The sequence below is a fragment of the Drosophila gunungcola genome, chromosome 3R (assembly GCF_025200985.1).
Source record: "Drosophila gunungcola strain Sukarami chromosome 3R, Dgunungcola_SK_2, whole genome shotgun sequence".
NCBI lineage: Eukaryota > Metazoa > Arthropoda > Insecta > Diptera > Drosophilidae > Drosophila > Drosophila gunungcola.
The window spans coordinates 19,629,334-19,649,885 of NC_069139.1; the positions used below are offsets into that span (position 1 = coordinate 19,629,334).

Consider the following 20,552-nt stretch of genomic DNA (forward strand, 5'->3'; position numbering starts at 1 on the left):
ATATACTTTATATTAAAAAGAAAAATTAAAAATTCGTTTAAAATAATCTTTTTTTTCTAAGAAATAATGTTTTTCAAAAATAAAATTTAAGGCCTAGCAAGTAGACAACTATCAAAAAATATTTCATAAATCTCAACAAAAAAATTATTATGCCTTAATCGATTTGAAAACATAAAGGTTTACATTTTTTATATAAGTAGGCGTTTAAAAATGATCAATGGTTAAAGATGAGTCACTTAATCAACTTAAGAACTTTCTTTTATTTATTGGAGTACTTTTGTTTTTGCTTGCCAATATGTTTGTTTTTTATTAAAAGAACAAAATGTTTATTAAACTTTCAATAGATTTTCCTTTTTAAATGTTTGGGCTGAAAAATGACTACAAAATTGGTTACAGTTTTTGTTTTTTCATGAAGCTAACCACTCTATTATTCGAGTGCAATTTTTTTCGAATTCGAACATGTCAAGTTCTGACATTTGACAATTTCATGTTATCTATGCAGTGCCAGAGACAAAGTTTTATTTCCACCAAAAAAATTGTTGCTACCAGTCAATGCAGTATTCTTTGTGGGTGGGAATTTTCGCAGGACTCTCTTTAGTTTCAGCACTTAATGCAGCTAAGCCAGCTGTCAATTGCACTAGAAGCGGAGGACCCAGTGACTGCAATTCACTATGCTTACCCGGAAGAAAAGGGCAAAGAGGTAGGTGGAGGTTTCAAAGTATGGCAAAAGGGTCGATTAGATAATTGGTTGATGCCACTCCTGGCTAAGACACTTATCCTCATTTCAATTTTTCGAATGCTTCACTGATCTGTAAAGTGAAGAACTTGAAACGTTTGAATTTAAATCTAGAGGGCAGTTATAAAATAACAATTGGTGGTCCTTTTGCGGTCACTTAAATACTGAGCACAAAGATTTATCTTTGATTTTCGCAGTTTATTCATGCGAGCAACTGAATAGCTGCCAGTTTTTTCCATAAAAAATATGTAGGTACTACGCCTGAATTTATTTAAGCAGGCAAACAAAAGTGTTGAAATGGCTGCAAGTACACACGGATGAATGGTTGGATGGATGGTTGGATGGATGGTTGGATGGATGGATGGATGGATGGATGGTTGGATGGCCTGATGGATGGGCGGTATGGCAGCTGGTAGGCGTGTCGGTCTGAAAATCGCAGCATGTTTCACGGCAATCACTCCGTAGCATTGTTTGCACTGCTCCGCTTTTTTTTTTCTCTGCAACAACAGAATCAGCGGAAGAACAATAAAAAAATCCGGGAAAAACTCGAAAAAAGAACAGGACGGCACAAATATTAAGCAAACAAAAGGCGAACGCTAAAGAGGGTGGGAAGAAAAGCCTTTCAGCTTTTCACTTTTCATTGCGTGCCGTCGTAAAATGAGAAGTAGTGCGAAATATTTGTGCAAAATCTATGTCAGCAGTTCGACGCTGACACAGCTCGTAAAAAGCGCGGAGCCTCGTAATTTTTATGCCCGGAAAACTGCTCGAATTACAGTCGAGTGCTTCGTTTTCCCGAAAAAGTCCACAAAAACTTCCCTTGCACTTTTGGCCACTTCACTGTTGCACCGAATTGATCTAATTACGCAACTGAATTAAAATGGACACGGTCCGATGAAAGCTTCAAAGCAAACTTTTCGATAATAATTATTGATTCAAGGACAGCCGCTGGGTTCAGTTTCACAAAGTTTCATTAAGTTTATTCTTGGAAACCACTTCATTTGGGGGAAATTATTTTATGATTCTTTTGTTATAGTAAAAAGTATAAATTGATTAATTTGTTGGCGAAGTAGTAATAAATAATTTATTTATACTGTTTTGTTCATTTATAATAGAAATACGAAAAAGCTAAACGAAGTTATTTGATGGCTTAATAACACAAACTTTGTAATACCTCAAATTAAGAACGTGCTTTTACACCACGAATTTAACACCCAGAATTGACTTGTTGAAAAAAACTTAAGAAAATTGTGTACCTGACCACTGAGCCCAGGGGTGAACCAGTAGTATCTCAACATCATTACTGAAAATAAATGAACTCTGATATATTTGAGCTGCAACAAGCTGCCATCAAGTAAACATTTCCCATTGACTGCGGTCGGCCTGATTAATGAGCGGTGCTTTCGCTGGCAAACAGCCCCAAGAAAAGTCAAGGAAACGGCTTGATTTATATCGGGCGGAGCCGTAGACTGATGGCCACTCCGCTGACCAGCAGCAGGAGGCCATCGTCCGCCGGAGCTCCACCAATTTGCCGGACAAGAGTCAAGCGGACTTTGCGCCTAAGCCCGAGCTAATGAAAGCGAAAACGAGAGTCAACGTTAAATGCTTTAAAAATCTTGACAGCTTAATGGCCAATTAGTGAAACAAAAGGACATTTCCCGGGAACGTTAGATAGATGGGTGAAGGGGCTCAGAGGCCTAGATTTCAATAAAGTTGATCCCTGAGAGTCCTTCGACTAATGAAGAAGAATGGGCGCTGCTCCGGAGCCGCATAAATTACAATTAAGTGTAATTAATCATTGCTGAGTGGCCCGGCGGCATCGACATCATCGTCGGAGTATCTGGGCCAATTGGGGAGTTAACAGCCAGATGCGGACCTGCCGCCATTTGTTTGCTTGTTGTCTTTTCCTCACTTCCTCACTGGGCCAGAGAATTCCTGGAGCAGGACCCTCGAGTGATTGGTTAGCCGCACGGCCACTTAGCAGCATTGGGAAAAGGAGCAGCTGCAGCACCAAGGCAAAGGAAACAGCAAGGACAACAGGCAACAGGAGCTTTAATCCCCAGTTCAGGTGACTTACACTTAACACCTAGGTGATCCTAGGAAACATTCAAAGAAAGCGAAGGGATTAATCGGAAAATAAGTATTCATTGGGAAATTTAAAGCCTAAGCTACATTTTGACTCCCATTAAAATATATTAAATTAATAACTAAAAAAAACTTTGATTGAATTAAAATTAAAAGTTATATTTTCATTGGAATATTTAATTTTCACTTCTGGTTAAACACATTTTGAATTATTAAGCTTGTCATTTAATATTTGCTAAACAGAAATACCATTTCATAGCCCATGACTTATTTGCAAATAAATAATTTGTGGCCGACAAATTTGATCTGCAAATGATTTATGTTTTTATTTTATCTTTAACAATAAATAAACATCTAAATAAATAAAGTGAACAGTTTTCCATTTAGCAAACCGTTTGCAAACTTTTTTACATCGCTTTTAAAAATGTTCGAACAAAAGTTTAGCAATTTAAAAGCCGGCAGAGTTCATTTAGTTTTGCAAATCACTAATGCATAAAGCAAACTAATTACTAGAGATCGCCGTGCCAATCGGTAAACTAATTTGTTAGGCAAATAGCGAATTAGAGATTTAATTTGTCCAAATGAAATGCCTTGTTGCTTTCGGATTATTTTTTGTTAACAATATTTTAAGGAGCTTAAAAAGCATATTTAATAAAATATACGAAAATGTATGTACTGTGTGGTATTCAAATCCTAATTGTAAAACATTGAAATTGTTTATTTTGTTTAAAGACCGAAGTATATTGCAGTGAGACTAATGATTGTTGTCGAAAATTGTATAAAGTTGAACAGGCTAAAAGTTAATTTGTCCACAAACCGTTATTGTCCTGCTGTTACTTACGGCCAATAGCCAGCCGGAGGGTCAAGAGAAGAAAGAAATTAAAAATTGAGATTTTGCCAAATCGGAAGGGGTGCAAACAGTTTAATAAATAATATTCTGTGTTAGTGGGTTAGCTGACCAGGCATAGAAGAGAGTTCACCGTAAGCTATTTTTGTCCCGGACTCTCGGGCGCTGGAGTGTTAAGGAGACTGGGCCAAGAGGAAGTGGCCCATGTCTGCCTCTCTGGGCCACGTCGCATGTCCTGCACGTCCTGCACTAGTTGGCCATGGCAAAAGGCAAATCAATGAATGGAATGAAAGAGGATGACAAGCGGGCAGGAGGGAAAGGAGGAAGAAAAAGCGGTGGGAAAAGCGGACGCAGAGAGCGAGTGTGCTCCATCAACGGCTCGTTCAGTTGGAAAAGTTATTGCGCCAGAAGTAATTCTATAAAGAAAGCTGTCAGCCTCTCTTTCGCTCTCCCTATCCGCCCTATCCTCTGTCTCCTTTCGGCCTCCCTGACCTGAGAATTTGCCTATTCAATGTGAGTATTTCAGTTTTCAGCTTCTAAACGGAACTTGGGCTATTTCAGGTCTTCGAAATATCCTTTCACATGTACGGGGTTTCTCGCTCGCTATTTATATATATATATCGCGTATATATCGGGAATCGATTTTCGGGTATCCAGCGGCTATTTGCGGTCTCGACCAGCGAGTTGAAGAGCCATTAACGAGTTTGATGAGTAGGGTATATTCGATTACCAGCATCGAAAAGGGTTTCCCGGGAGGAAGAATTGTTTTTTGGGCAAGTTGAATTTTTTAAAAATAAGCTTAATTTGATTAGTTGGGTTCATTCGGTCACAGGCAGCGAAAGAGAAGGCTGTGTAGAATGAAAAAAAGAGATAGAGATAGAGAGAGAGAGAAAGAGAGAGAGAGAGAGAGAGAAAGAAATGAAAACCCAGAGACAAAAGACACTTCTCAGTGGGCATTGCCAGAAGCAGAGAGATGTTTCGAAAATTGATTTTACGTTCAACAGTTTTATTTGCCAACATAATTTAATAATAAACTTTGGCACTTTTAGCTCCGGCCGAAGGGCGGAGATTGCGGGGTGGACCAACCGAAGGGCTCTGGGTGGCTCAGTGAAGCTTGAAATTTATGTTCACGCCTGCATTGTTGCCTCGCAGCTCTAGCAGGACACTCTACCTGATCCTGATTCCCCTCGGGCGGCAGCTGTCAGGAGCACGGCACATGGCCAACCGCTGGACAGAGGTTGGGTCTGGTTCGGTTTTGGCCCTGTTTTTAGTTTCAGCACAGTCCGATTTCGGCTTTAATTGAAAAACCATGCAGCATCGGTGGGGAAGAAAAATATTTTATCAAATAAATTTCGATTGAAGTGCCCGTTGTGTTATTGTTTAATTTGCGGACAGCTCTGGTCCAGCCAGTTGCTGCCTTTACACAAATATTTGTCAATTAATTAAATGTCAAAAGCGAGGGTGGTTCTTGGGGGGGGAAACTCAAATTATTCAAATAAATCATTTACGTCTCTCAAACACCTCGTTGTGCCGTAATCAAATAGTATTCATATTTTGTTGAGTATTTTCATGCTGAGTATTGAATTAAATTTTCTCACTCAAAATGGTTGGCTTGTTATTTTTATGACTGATTAAAATTTATTTTGCGGAATGCAGAGCTAATTGCTTTGTGCGAAATTAAGTGCTTAAATTGAAAAGTTATTTCTCTTAACCGGTTCTCAGTTTGATAAAGCTGGGATTAAACTACGCAAAAGTTTAAACATCGTTGTGTGAGCTTTTTTTATGACTAAAACATTTCGCAATCAAATAAAATTCTCTGAGTTTGAGAAGTTGATTAAAACCTTAATTATTTTTGTATTCTCAGAAGTTTTTTCAAATTAATTAATGCAATTGAAAATACAAATCAAATGATTAATTATGTAAATATACTGCACAAGGACCAGATAAACAAGCTATACAACAACATTAAAAATATTTAAAAAATCATATACTAAGTATATTAAAAAAATTTATTTCGAATATTATAACCATGTTAATCGCTTTAAGCACTGGTACTATTTTCTTTGATTAAGCCCATCTAAGCCAAGTCTGAAATTCTTTGGGTTTCGCAGACCAATTAACACTGTTGGCTCAACATTCTCGCCTTATTTTTCACCTGTTCTTCGTCAGCTAAGAAGGCGGCGTTCTCAAAGCCCCATCAAATATGCGGGTTGGCAGGCAGCCTTTGCAGCCCACGGGGGAAAATCAGGTAGAAGGCCCAACCAGCCGACCGCCAACGATGCCGGCTATGGAAAGTAATTCAATTGGGGTTTAAAATTGCAAACTGCAGAGAGCGGGGGCGGTGGGCGTGGCATGTCAAGGCGACAGGACCTTGTTAAAAAGGTGTACATTGTAGGCTGGCGTCTGTAACAGTCCGCCTGCGGACTCAGAGGCTTCCTTCTTAATTAAAATGCATCGCATGTAAGGGTCGGGATATAAAATCGATTGAGTGCAGCTTAAATCGCTTGATACTCGTCAGCAGGGATCAGGCAAAAAAGGGATAAGGTTAAGCAGCGGCAGCGGCAGCGGCAGCGGCTTCCCGGTGGAATTAAATAACTGTCATTGTAAGTGGCAAATGGAAATGCTCCCAATTCACTCGATACACCCGGACAGCCATCATTTATTCAGAAACTTTTGCCTTCGAATTGAATTTGCCTTCCGATTAAATTACCGCAACTGGCATAAAACCTGAAGCCAAGTGCATTACGAAATGTTTTCGAGGCTGCAGCAGCAGCCAACTCTTTTGCATTTGGGGCACATAATTTTAATTGCATGCTGTGGCAGGTGGAGCCGCGAAGGGAAGGAAGTCTATCTTAACTTTGCTGCATTTGTTATTGTTGCAGGCTTGGAAAACTTTTTCCGAGCCCAAAGTTTTCCACCCCCTTTTTTTGAGCCCACGATTACAAAAGGACGCTCGGAAGGGAGCGAAACTTTCTGCGGGCGGCGGCAAGAAGTTGAAAATCAAATGAAAGTTACTGGCCAACGACTTAGAGGCAGCTTAAAGCACTTTAAGTTGCCAAATGTCAAAGATTACGTATACGCAGTGCTGCTGGAGGTTAAATGTCAAGTTCAATGCAACTACATGCGCATCGAACTAGGCTCTTAGCCAAAACGGCCTGGAAGGTCAAGTGGGCGAAAAAGCATTCCTCTGCGAGTAGGAAATTTAAAAATGTATTCAACTAAATTTAAACTTTGGTTATTTCACTTTTAGGTATTTTCCATCTTAAAGATGGAAAATGGGAATTTAAATAAAATAAAGCAAGTGTCGAAAAGATTGTGCATAAAAACGTGTGGCCACAAACTCATATGTGCTAAGTTCCTTGCACTTATCGAAATCTTTTCGCTAATTTGCTTATGCGAAAAATGCCATGGAGCAAGCAAAAAAAAAAAGAAATTGTGATTAAAATTGTGTTTTTATGATCCATTTGGGCGTGACTGGGGCCGCTAGAGGTATTAAATGAAGGCCCTCCCGGGCCTAACGTATAAATTAGCACGCCAGGCGATGTCGGCAATAAAACGTTTTCGCGGGCATACGTTACGTATACGCAATGTGGAGCAGGAATGCGAGCTCAGCCTAAAAGTAGGCTACAAAATGACACGCGCCAGGAAAAGATTTAGATTGGGATGGCTGCGAAGGAAGAGGGCAAAAGGGAAAAAATAATAAGGAAGACTGCGGGAATTAGTGGAAAGTCGTAAAGAAAAATAAACACTGGCAGGCGTAAAAGTTATAAAAATGCCAAAATATAACCAAAGTTAAGCCAAGCGAAGAGCATAAGGTAGCTGCGAAAACTTTGGCGGCCAACTGTTGATAGTTGTCAGTGCTTAGAAGGCGTGGCCATGTCAAACCCCCAAAAAAAGATGGGAAACGATGCCAGCGAAGCAGCAAAATTCGCTTTTGCCGTCTATCCAGCCATTCAGCCAACCATCCATCCATCAATCAATCAATCAATCCATCAGAGAGTGAGCGGGCCTAAACCAGTCAACGTCAAAGGCCCTGTTTTAATGGGAACCGACCGCTTTGGAATCTCTTTGGCAGTCGACATGCAATTTATGCGAAATGTTGACATTCACCGTTTGACTTTTTCGGCTCCAGATTGAAGTTTAACACTCGGCAAACGGGGAAATCCAAATAGATTTTAAAGCTGGCTTAAAGGATTGCCAATTGAATATATATGACACACATTATGTATACATGGGATTAGCCAGATGGCTGCCTAAAGTATTGCAGGCAAAGTAATGTGCCAAGGGCAGACAGATGACATGAAATATTGAAGAGGGCTGGAAGTCTTACAAGAGTGAGCCACACAAAGTAAACATACATTTGTGGCCATTGAATTTGATATAAATATTTGCTTCATTATCATTTAAATTCTTTTCAAATTGAGCGCTTTCATTTAAAGAATTTTTTCAGGCTGTTTGCACAAAAATTTAATTGATTGTAGCTCTTATTGACATGAACTTGTGATTTTTTTCGCTGTATGCCTTTTTTGTTCTTTTGACCCAATTGCAAAAGCAATTACGGGAAATCTGTTTGTTTAAGCAGCAAATAGACAACAAAAGAAGTTCAGACTTTCAAGTGAATGGGGAAATTTCTATCTACTAGTGAAGTGAGTTTTTTGTGGGGCGATTATGCTAATGAAAGGGCATGTTCAGCTTGGCTTGGCTTACTGGATACCTCTCTCTTCGCAGAACCTCGTTGCAGACAGCACCACTTTTTCATGCTGGTCACGTAGGCTTCTAACATGAATCTGGCTAATACAATTAGAAGCAGACAGCCAGAGGCCGCAAAATCCAACAGAATGGCAAGCCAACAATCGACTTTCAGGCTGTCAAATGTTTCAATTAAAACTCGCGGAAACCAAAACCCTGAAAAAACCCTTGGCCTTTGAAAATTCCAGGCTAGAAAGGGATTTTCATGATTGGGGGAGAAAAGGAACCAGGGAACCATCTGCAATAGTCACAATCACAAAATTGCTTCCAGCAAATCAAAGATGAATAAAGGGGAGAAAGTCGGAGAACGCAGGAGAAAGTCGGAGAATTTCGGATGAGAAAGAAAGAAGAGGAGTAGCGAAGTGATACAAACAGGAAGTTCTGTAACGAGAAAGCATAACCAAAACAAGGATCCGGGCATTATCTTAATTATGCAAAGCCGAAACGAAAGAGTTCTGGTAAATTTCTTAACCCATGGTTGACAAAGTATGAGTGTTTGCAGAATTTTGGCTGCTTAAAACAATGCCAATTATTTTCCTCGCTTTGTAAGCTTATTTAACAGATTATTTATTATTCACCGAAATGGATTATATTCGCTTTGCGACCACATCTCTTTAAAAATTCTTTTGTAGCTGTTCAATTTAGCTGTTGATTTATCAATATTGAATAATGGCAAATTTGGAACATATTGGGTTAAGGCTTATGGCCGCGCCAATCACATTTATCATGGGCTAGCCATTTTTTTTTAGGGCTTAGTTAGGGCACGACAAATTCCAAAGTCAAAGTCAATGGCTGTGCCCCAAATAAACCCAAATGGAATGTGGGAATTCGGCCAGGCTTTTGTTGGGTGGAGAGTGGGTGGAAAGAGGGCATGGAGGTTTGAGGACAAGGCCATTCCGTGTGTGCCATAAAGCACTCAATCCCCAAATTTCAAGCCTTTACTCAACGAAGAACCTGCGACACGTGCGAAATCGTTGGTGAAGTTGAAGTTGAGTTGAATTGATTGCGTGCCAGTTGTGGCAATGACGATTGCCAGTGGGCGTTGGGCGGTACTGGGGGCGTGGCCTTCGATAACAAATGCCGTTTCGCTTTTGTTCCGAATATCGTAATTAAAATGACGAAAGCAGCGCCAAAGTTTTAATAAACTGCCAAAATAAATACAAAAAGGAGAGCGCGCGAAAGGGAATCGAATAAACAAAGACTGAAAAGGTTGTAAGCGGATTGCCTTGTACAGGAAGGGGAAAAACTGGGGCAGCCAGCATAAGTACTTTGTATTAATAACAGAACCGAGAAAGACTGGGGCAAGAGTTGTGGCATCCGCAAATAACTGGAATTGAAACTGAAGTGCCGAAGGGGGCAAACAGCTCAGAAGCTTTGTCACACAGAGAAAAACCAAACTCAATTTAAATTTCTTCCACAAACCATGGCTTAGCTTTCCAGAAAAATAAAAAACAATTTTAGCAAATCCATATGATTTAAATTTCTGAAAGTGGACTTTAATATGCTGTTGTTAGTTATTGCTTATGCATTAAAAAAATCATTAGAATCTTAACAGTTTACATTAATTACGGCAACCAAAACCAACTAATAAACATTAAACAAATAATTTAAAATTTTTTTTTAATACCAGAAAACGGAAGTATTTAAAAAAGTCAAAAATAGAATACAAAATTATTCCCCAGGTCATGTACACTGAGATTAGCCATTTAACATTCTTTTTCTCTGATGAATTGTTTAATTTATAATCTTGACTTTTATGCCTTCGTCAGACCTAATAAATTTAATATTTTTCGCCGTGCTGGCATAATTTTTCATCGCGGCGTGAAGAGCAAACTGTTTACATTGGTTTTCCCTACTGACTCAGATCCGGGATCTGGGGCACAAGACAAGACACTCGAAGGGGCAAACAAAAACGGTGCCAGGGGCCACATGTTCATTATGCCGCAGGCTGATAGCTGTGTTTTCGCAGGTGCGGCTCATTAAATCACGCGGTAATCAGAGTGCCCAAATGGATTCGCGGGTTAACCTTTCGACTGGCTGGCATTGTTTTTGTTCGCCGGTGTCAATCACAGTTGGCTTAATTAACATCGTGGAACAGATTTCAACGCATAAATTCAAATCAGTCTGAAAAGTTTGGTCGTAAAAACTCGCTATCATCGTGGCACTCCAACTAAACATAATATTTATTATATAGCGAATGGGGGTTGGTGAGTTTTACAGCTTTTGTGCTGTGCCCGTAATAATAACAACAATAATCATTTTGCATGATTTACGAGTGCAGCTGGCAGCCCTGTTCGTTCAATGACCATAAATTCTCATCAATAAATCAAATGTGGAGCTGCTCCAATATGGGGGCGCCGCGATGTATGCAGCGTTTTCTTTTTTCAGGGGCTCGAGTGGTTTGTTTGTGTGCGTAAATGTTTGTTTGTGTGGATGGGTGAGTGAGAAGTGTGGCAAGTGACATGTGTCACTCCATAATAATCGCATTTGCATGGAGCCAAAATGCCATGAATATCCAAACAGAAACTTAACTAGAAGCTCTTAGGTGCCGGGCTGAAGATCTTAGACCTAATCACGTTTTGGGTTGGATTTGGTTTGGTTTTCTCTTATGTTTTTGGATTTACAGCTAGATACTAGTGCGATTAAGTATACGCATAGTTGATTGCTTAGTCTCTGGGACGCGCTGATAATACTTACAGATTTCCACATCCACTGGATCAGAGCAGAGGGTTGGGATGATTGCTTGCACTTGAAGCTTTGAGACATTGAGTCGGTCGTAGGAACCCATTTGGCGGTCTAGAGCAGCTCCGTCTCCATCTGCGCGGCCTCCACGGTCTCCACAATGGTGGCCGTGGCCGCCGTGACCGAATCTCATGGAACATACCGCGTGGTCAGCGCCCCATCGTCATCGTCATCCACGCGCAGACCTCCGCATCCGCAGGGCAGCCAGGTGGTGATGGTGGCCCTGCCGCCGGAGAGATTTAGACAGCCTTTTGGTCAAATCGCAGACACCTGCTCTAGCTCAGCACTGGAGCGGCCGGAGTTCATCACCACCACGTTCTTGGCGGCATAGTCCGTGATAAAACGGTCGCTGTTCCGCGGATGGATGTTGCCCACGTCCTGGGCGCAGCACCAGGGATTGCGCATGGTCAGGATGCGCTTGAAGGCGTCGCGGAACTCCTTGTTGAAGATCGAGTAGATGATCGGGTTGAAGGCCGAGTTCGAGTAGCCCAGCCAGGTGAGGATCTTGAAGGTCTGTCCGCCGATGCAGGTCTTGCAGAAGGCGGCCGTGATGTTGACGCAAAAGAAGGGCACCCAGCAGATGAGGAAGACGCCCATGATCACGCCCACCGTGACGGCCGCCTTGTGATCGGACACGTGATAGGGCGAACTGTGGGTGTGCAGGTTGCGCACCTTGAACTTCTTGGGCTGGTTCTTCGGCCGGCGGATGCTCTTGTAACGCTGCTTCTCGGCCACCTCGCCGGGTCGAGTTACCGCCTTGATGGACTTCACGTGCTTCTGGGCGTAGCAGTATAATCTGGATACAAAATGGAGGAAAAAGGGTGGTATAAAGGATTACAAAAAATGATATAACGGTTTTAATTGTTTAATTTAAACTTCTTATAAATTTGTATAGATTTTAACTCTGTAATTTCTCATTTAAGTTTAAACTTTGATATGTCTTAATTAAACAGCGCAAAAAAATCCTGCATTTCCAAAACCAACAATTTTTATTTTCAATAAAATAAATTTAAATTTAAATTAAATTATGTTTTTATTACAAGTTTAGTCTGGAATGTTTATATGAAAATGTTGAGCATTAATAGCTTAGATAAACAGCATAAAACACAGCCAAGAAATATTGGCTACAACAGGCTTGTAAAACGAAATTAAACGATTCATAATGACAGTTTAACATTACAATTTAATGACTTTTGTTGCTTGTTGTGTCAGCATGACATTATCAATTATTCGTAGCCTTATGACTGGTCCTGATTGTTGCTCGACACAAATTCATCTTACTTTGCCACTGAATACGCGCTGTGTAGTTACTGGTTAAGGTTTGTAATTGATATGATAATTATTCACTTGGGCTCCTTGGCATGTCAATTAAGTGGAGGCCGACAACAATGTCTCTGTCCACATCAATAACCTAAGGAAACACGCTGCGTATAAGCCATGTCTGACTATCATAACCAATCTTCCACTTGAATCGTCCCTAAGCTGTGCCACTTTCCTCCCGCCCCTTTCATCTTCCATCTTCCAACAAATAAACGAGCATATGTGTCTGTCTGTGGGAGTGTTTACTCGTTGGCTAGTGGCCACATAAAAAGGATAACAGGGCCGGATCAGGCCAGGCACAAATTATGACGATAAAAGTATATTTATTCTGCAATTTAACCGAAATTTGATAGAAAATTCCAATGCCAGCCAACATGGGATCCATTTGATGAGAGTACTAAGGACAGGGGAGGCGAATGGCTGCGAATCTCGTTAAGCCAAAATGGCAACGTGCCGCTGGCCGAACAGTTGATGAGCAACTATCGCTATCCTGCTGCGGGGTTGTCCGCCGGGGTGTGAGTATGTCCTTGCCTAGTCCTTTTGCACACGCCCCAGTCTTTTGCCAGCTCCTGGGGATTACTTAGATGGACACTAATGCGTGCGCTTATTTGTTCAACCCAAAACCCCTTGCCCGCATTCATTTTGCCTCATTTCTCTCGAGCCTGGAGGCCATCAGGGGCGCAAGTCCTTGCGGCATTTTTCTGATATATTCAGCAATGCGATAGCAGCAAACTTTGCCAGTTTTTACAACATTTTATTATTTACTTTTTACTACTTCTGCCTCGACTTCCCCTTTGTTTTGCTTGCTGCCTTTACTTCATATGTCCTTGCAGAGGGTATTCCAAAGGCGAGCTTGTGTTGGTAAAAATTATCCTTGTCTGGATAGTGGAATTTTAAATTCTTTAAGTCTTAATTTTTTAATAATCGCTATAAAAAATCGTGTAAGCCTTCTATTTTAATCTTGCTACTTGTTAATGTTGACATAAAAACATTTTTATTAGTTTAAAGGAATTCACTGAATAAAAAAAACTTCAAGTCTGTCAAAACTACTTGTAACTTTCGTAATAAAATATGTTACTTAATTTCTAAAGTTTATTGTGTTAAAAAATACATGTTCATGTTATGTAAATTTCCACTACCGAAAGGGTATAAGAACAGTGCTATGTCTAGAAGAGATTGCATTTATGCCTCCAGTGTTGTTTTAAGCTCATAAAAACATTTGAGTTCTATCGCATTGCTTTTATTTGGAGAGATTTTGGCAAAACTTTGTTGCCTTGTGGTTCTGTGTGAGACCCTGGGCCATTTGTATCTACATAATTGCAGCTAAAGGCGCCTGAAAATATCTTACTTTATGCATTTCATGTTTTATGCACGTTCAACTTTTGTTCCAATCTGCACGGAAGAGGCCATTTCAGGCTGGCGCGTTTGACTTACCGACAGTAGATGCCAATCATTACCACACAGGGGAAGTAGAAACTGATACAGCTGGACACGACGGCGTAGGTGGGCGTGAGGTCCAGGGCGCATGTGGGGTACTTTTTGCCATTGTCCTCGAAAATTAGCGGCTGGTCGGGGCGATGGATGCCCAGCGAGATGGGCACAAACGAGACGAACGCGGCCAGCAGCCAAATTGCCGCGATGGTGATGACAGCCACGCGTCGTGTCACCCAACGGCCATATCTGCAAAAGAGGATGGGCGGAGAGGTCAAAGGTTTGCATCAATTTGCGACAAAGGATGCGGAAATACACGAGCCATGCCTGCATCCCTCCCACCTCCCTCCTCTCTCCTTCCCCGTTTCCAGTCTGATCCTGCTGCTCCTGGCGTTCCTCTTTTTGTCCTTTTGCCCTTGTGGTATTCAGCATTGGGTAAACACACAGCGACACTCACACTCAGCAAAAGTTTTGCTTAAAGTTTTGGGTTTTAAAGTTCGTGTTTAATTAAGCTGAAAGTTTTTCTACTAAGCCCTATTACATAAATTTACATCCAACAAAGTTGTTTGCAAAATTTAAATCGTTGACTGACAGAAACCCTTTTTTCAGAGTAATCTTTAAAGAAAATAATAACAGAAAAAGAATTTTACATTTTAAAAATTGTAAGAAATTTAGGAAAACACAACATTCTTCTTTATTTCACTATTTTACAAAATTCTGCTTTGTACGAAAAAAGCTGGAACATTAAACACTTTTTTAAGCAGAAAAAATCGATTGCTCATAACTGAAAATTTTAAGGGGCCTTAAATATGATTTGGTATTCGAACTGCAATACAATGATATAAATATTAAATAATTTGCTGATAGAATTAAAATAAGTTTAGATGGGTTTTATACATCTCAATGCCAAAAAAGTGTCTAACGGTTGTTGAAACTTATGGGGTAATATACAGTTAGAAATATTTGTTTGGAAAGGAAATTGTTTGAAAATCTTCGGTTAATTACTAAAAAAATATATATATATGAAGCTCGTGTTTAAATTTTAGATTAATCGGCTTAGCCGTTTTCGAGAAATGTTGGTCACCAACTTTGAAAACACCATTTTGAGTAAAACTCGTTTAAAGTTTGAAATTGTACGTGCAAGCACTCTGACACGTCTTTTAAAATTTATAACTTGAAAAACACTCACATTAACAAAATAAAAATAAATCAATTTTTTTTTAATTCTAACTGTATGAATAAAACCTCTAAAGAGGTCTTAATAGAATAAATAGAGTAAAATCTGAAGAGAATCTTTCTAAAAATGTTATAAATTCAACGACTTTGTCATTTTTGATCTAAAAATAAATATGATGTTTTTTTCAAGTGTACAACAGCTGGATCAACACGTGGGCGAAGCGGAATCAGGGGCGCGGCCAACACAAACATGGACCATGTCCTGATGTCCAGATTGTGGCTTTGCATGTCCCTGGCAATCCCTCAGCGCCCAGCAGCCATTAGACAACATCATTTTCGGGTGTACGCGACAAGTGTTGGGCCGTCCTCAAAAGTGGGATTCGCAGACACGGGCTCGGGGATCACGGATTCCGGATCAGGTGTTTGGCTCCATCCGCATGTCATTAATTACTCGCACTGGCCGGGCGACAAATCGCTCTGAGCCCAAAGACAAACCGCACACGCATTGCGGGGAATGGCATATGCAAATCATGCTCGAAGGCCTCCCCTTTTCAAGCACTTCGATTTCTCTTTTACAGCAGGAAATGAGCAGTCTGCAGCGAACGCAAAAACCAAAACCCAATACCAAGGCCAAAATTCGCAAGGCAAGCGTGTGCGAGGGTGGTATCCGAATTTGGTGCCATATGCCGCATCGTTTTGGCTTGTGCAGGAAATCAAACAGAATAATTCGATTTCAATACAAAGACGCACTCATACACACTCACGTTCAAGGACGATGACTGAGCGGAAACGGAAGTTTATGTAATTGTATTCACATACAAATTCAATTTCGTTTTCGGCACGAAAATTGATTTCCATGTGACGAAAGCCCGTGAACAGTGGTGAGAAAGGTACTTGTATTATTTACTTAGGTAAGGTACAAAGGCACAAAAAGAAGTTCAATTTAGGATAAGTGTTACAGTTTTTAAAAAAAATTGCAAAAACAAATAACAATTATAATAATAATTTAAGCGTAAGTTTAGAAATGCTCCTAGGTAAAGAATAAAATAACACTGCAGATAGAAAAATCCTAAGCCGACAATACATATTTAAGTTAAAGAAAATTAAAAAACAAACAAATATATATTTTTGAAAAAATTCAATTTTGTATAGAAAAGTTTTCAAAACTGCCACAAGGGATATCCGTTTGAAACTAATATATTCTAGAGGCTTTTGCACCCGACCAACATCACTGCTTGTTAGCATCCCCATTGGCCCCTCTCCGGTTCCTTTTACCTGCCCTAATTCGGTATCTTAGAGTGGCTGAGGTAGAGCTTTGATATATGCACATAAACCTGCAGCCATTAGGTGACACACGATTTGGCCCTCAGTTGCGGAGTGGAGGAGCCAATCAGCCATCGATGGGCTAATTGAAATCGTGTGCGAGAGTGTTCCTCCAGGTCTGCCGTGTGGATGGATATGTGCTTGGGTCTTGGGTGCCAGGAGCAGGCTGCTCCGACCAAAGGACATTTGCATTTAACGCTCGTACTGAAGCTGCCGGCTTGACTGGCTGCGTCTCATGCGGTGGCTTTTGTGTTTGTTCCACATGCACTCAAGAAATTACCGCAAGCCACGCACAACGATCCTTCCGCCCCAGGACTCCATCCTCCCTTCCCCCCCACCCCTCCCCTGGCTTTTCTGCCGCTATTTGCATAGTTCGAGTCGCTCCTTTTCCTTCTTTTTCAAGTCCTGCCACGTCAGCTTGGCCGCTTTTGTTTTGGCTTGGGAAATTTGATGACTCTTTATGAGCGTTTTCGTAACTGTCATTGCTAGCACGTGCTCAGGGCACTGTGGGTCAAAAGGTTAAGAAAGTGACAAACAGATTTTTGGAAAGTTCCTCTTAATCTAAATGTGCAGATTCAAATAAATGATCTGAAAGATTAATATCTTTACTTTACTTTCAGAAATAAACGGAAATTAAGAATGCCTACGGATTATTATAAATATAAATTCGAAAAATACCTTTCCCATAAGTTTGGGAATAAGGAGAACTATTGCTCTGCACTCAGTCAATGAAGTGAAGCCTAATTATAATAGCGAATATCTGAAATTTTTCTGATATGGAATAGAGATTTCAAGAACAGTTTTTATATGGACTGATTGTTCTTTTTTGATACACGATTTTGTGCGGAAGAAAATGCTCTGTAATTTATAAATAAGTTTAACTTCGGATTACATTTTGTGGAAAACCAATTAAATTAGTTCCACCAAATTCATAAAGTATAAAATTACAAAAGTACGTTTGTTAAAATGAATTCTTACAATTCAATTGCTTTATTATTCTGGGGAAATGTATACCTCTGCTTGTATGTCATTGATTTATCAACCCACATCAATTTTCAATCTTGTTCAATAAAAACCCCGTAGGAGTCCTCAATGATCCCTTCAAACTTCAGGATACAACCCCATAGTTCGGTGTTACATATCCTCCACCACGACCAGGGCAGGTGGAAAAATACAATTACAAAAAGTTCCCAGGTGCGTCATTGTTGCTGGAACAGGTTTTGCGGTGTGCGTTTAAGTGTTGTGCCTTCGGTTGTTGGCCAAAACCCTTAAACCTCCCACAAAAAATTCTTGTATGGTAGCACACCCTTGCCCCCCCTTCACAAGATCCTTTTGCCTGCGGCAAACTTTCATTGTTCTTTCAGTTTTTATTGCAGTTTAAAATGAATTTCACATATGCGCCTGACAGTTACGATGATGACAGGCGCCAAAGTCAATGGCAGTTCCAACAAAAAGCGACAAGAAGACAAAAGGGAAAAAACGGGCGAAGCATCAACTTGTCACATAAAGAACGAAAATTTCTCATTTTCGTTATTTTTGCTTGGGGTGAAAGGGGGCACGCTTCATCTTCACTTTGTCTGCTACTAATTAAATTTGCACGCGCTTATTATCCAAATTGTTTTTGCCAATTTCACGACTCGGGAAATCCAGGCGAGCGCAATTAAATTAAACGCCTGCAATTATTCTAAAACGCTGAGAAAACACGCTGAATCAGCGATTCCGACTGTCGACCGAGGCACAGGTCCTAGATGAATGGTCCTAGATGGGGGGTGCTGGCTCTCGACTCCTAATGAGACGCCGGCCCGTGAACTTTGCCCCTTGTTCAGGGGTGAAAAAATTGCGCTACTGCCTCCACTTTGACATGCAAATAAATCAGATTTACATAAAGAGGGAGTCTAGAGTCAAAGACTGGTATGCTAGGCACATCCCATGGATACCCGTAACCATTTCTCAGTCACAAAAAGCTGGCAACTGTGCGCTGCGCTGAGTTTTCCATGCAATTTTCATCTGCCAGTTAAGTTCAGCTACTTGAGATTCAGACTCGGATTCGGAATCGGAATCAGATTCAAAGAGAGTGGGGCGAGCGCCGTCCTGACATTTGAAGTGTAAAATGTCTCGGGTACCTGAATCTAGTCTAGGTGGGCTTGCTTTCTCTGCCCCAGGTGCAAATGCAAACGAATCCAGGTGGCTAAACTCGATTTCGAGGCGATGGGCGAACTTGGCCAGCGGGCACAGCGTCTGTGGGTCTATGCAAATGTCATTAACCCAAGGGCTCAAATTAATATCGGACAACGTTAGGCGGCCTTAATCAGCGTTTGAAGGGTACCATTTACATTAAGGGCACATTAATCATTTGGCTTGCCTATCTGCAAACGGGCCAGAACGGGAATTTAAATCAATTTAAACACGTTCAAGTGACTTAATCTCTCAACAAACCTTATTCAGTCCATTTAATATTTTACAAGTTTACTTAATTCTTTACTAGCTAACGCGTATAATAGGCAGAGGGGATTTAATTTGATGAAGCTAGAAAAAGGATCACTTTGCATATTTAAATTAATAAATAGCTCTAACCATTTCTATTTTAACAGGTTATTGCATTTTTAACTAGCTAATGGGTATAACCAGAGAAGATTAAAATGTGTTAGCTTAAACGAAATAATCACTTTTCTAAAATTTTATATATAAATATAATTAAATTGCTTAAGCCTTTTATGCAGGCTAACCATTTAGTCATGTAAGCAGATTTTCAATGTAAATAAGGGAACGAATACATCAAGATCAATCGAGCGATTTGTGTCGTTCACCCATCATCAACCATTTGATGTCGAGCATGAAACGTTCTCCTCCTGCGGAAAATGTATCTCTTCGTCGTGCTTAATTTCACTTTCAATTCCGGCTCTCTGTAGCCTCCCCACTCCCGATAGGCAAACGGAATTTGAAATCAGGAAAAATGTTCCATAGAAATTGTCATTTGCTGGCCCGGACCTCCCAACCACCCACTCCGCCCCGTTGGCCCCTCGGCCCGAGCTCATTTAAATCCTTTTGCCGTGGCATACAAAATTTGCAATCTGAATTTTCAGCTCGCCTCGACATCAACTTGCCACATCAATGAAGCGTTATATGCTCGCCAACTCGTTACGTGAACCTGTCGACACAAAAAATGCACTGATAGATGGAAAATGGGGGAAAATTCAGCAGGTGGGTGGCGGGTACAGCTGCTGGCACACCAATACAAATGTCGTGTCGTTTTCCATAAGCGAGTAAGCTTACCCCAGGTGGCACTGAAACAGCAAACGCAACAGCCACGAGGCGGTATAGAAAAAAATATTTTTCTACTGTTGGCTTTTGGCTGAATATAGCATCAAAAGATTTATTATGGCTCTTTCATGGCATGGTGCTGGAGGTTAGGGTTAAGGCTGGCAACTGTCTCGCTTTTCTCTAGTAGCCCCCTGTTGTCAATTTTCCCATTCGTTTTAACACCCCTCTAACAACTCCCTTTCCCCCAAGGTGTCCTGCAATCATTTCGTCGGGCTGATCGCTCGGAGCCAACTCCCTGCTCTGTGTCTGTCAGCGACTTGACCAACGTCGTTTTTAACACAACTTTTATGCACTGAGAAAAGCGATTATTACATTAAATTTCATTTTGTTTTGTGTCACAGAAATTAATTAAATGTTTCATGTTGAAACAGACTTTTCCTGGACAGTTGTCCCGGTTTAACGCATTTTAGAAAAAGATTATTAATTTTCTGTCTACAAAATAAAATTCATTTAGTCCAAAACGTAAGAAAATTATACTTTAAGATTAGTTACTCCAAAATAGAAATGTAAATTCTGAAATGCATTGTTTTTTTAAATGCGACTTAAAATCAGTAAAACGTTTAAATTATAATTAAAATAAATTAAAGTTTAAGAAAATTAAGTATTTAATTTAAAATGTCAAAAGACTGATACGCTTATATTGAAATCACAAATTTTCTAAAAATATATTTTTGTGACATTTAAATATTTGAAAATTCAGGAAAACTCTTTGTCCACACCAAAACCTCTTTGTAATTTTGGACTAAATAGTTAAGTAAAGTAAATAACAAACTCAATGTAAGTCATTTTTTGCCAGTGCCCACACATTATGATATAAAATAGAAA

At 40.3% G+C, this 20,552-nt stretch overlaps 2 protein-coding genes across 3 annotated transcripts in view; one reads left to right on the forward strand and one right to left on the reverse strand.

Moving 5' to 3' along the window:
• Nucleotides 1-5,618: 5,618 nt before the first annotated feature.
• Nucleotides 5,619-20,552, reverse strand: part of LOC128260906 (dopamine receptor 1) — a 32,156-nt gene continuing 17,222 nt past the window's right edge. For both annotated transcript variants that reach the window (XM_052994240.1, XM_052994229.1), the window contains exons 5-6: nt 13,911-14,156; nt 5,619-11,952 (exon numbers count right to left, since the gene is read on the reverse strand). In XM_052994240.1, coding sequence (XP_052850200.1) covers nt 11,412-11,952; nt 13,911-14,156 — 787 coding nt within the window. In that variant the 3' untranslated portion in view covers nt 5,619-11,411. The remainder of the gene's footprint in view (nt 11,953-13,910; nt 14,157-20,552) is intronic.
• The window catches only part of LOC128261162 (DNA-directed RNA polymerase II subunit RPB9), a 122,064-nt gene continuing 119,105 nt past the window's right edge, over nt 17,594-20,552 (forward strand). Inside the window, exon 1 of the mRNA XM_052994700.1 lies at nt 17,594-17,600. The gene's annotated coding sequence lies outside the window, so the exon portion shown is untranslated. The remainder of the gene's footprint in view (nt 17,601-20,552) is intronic.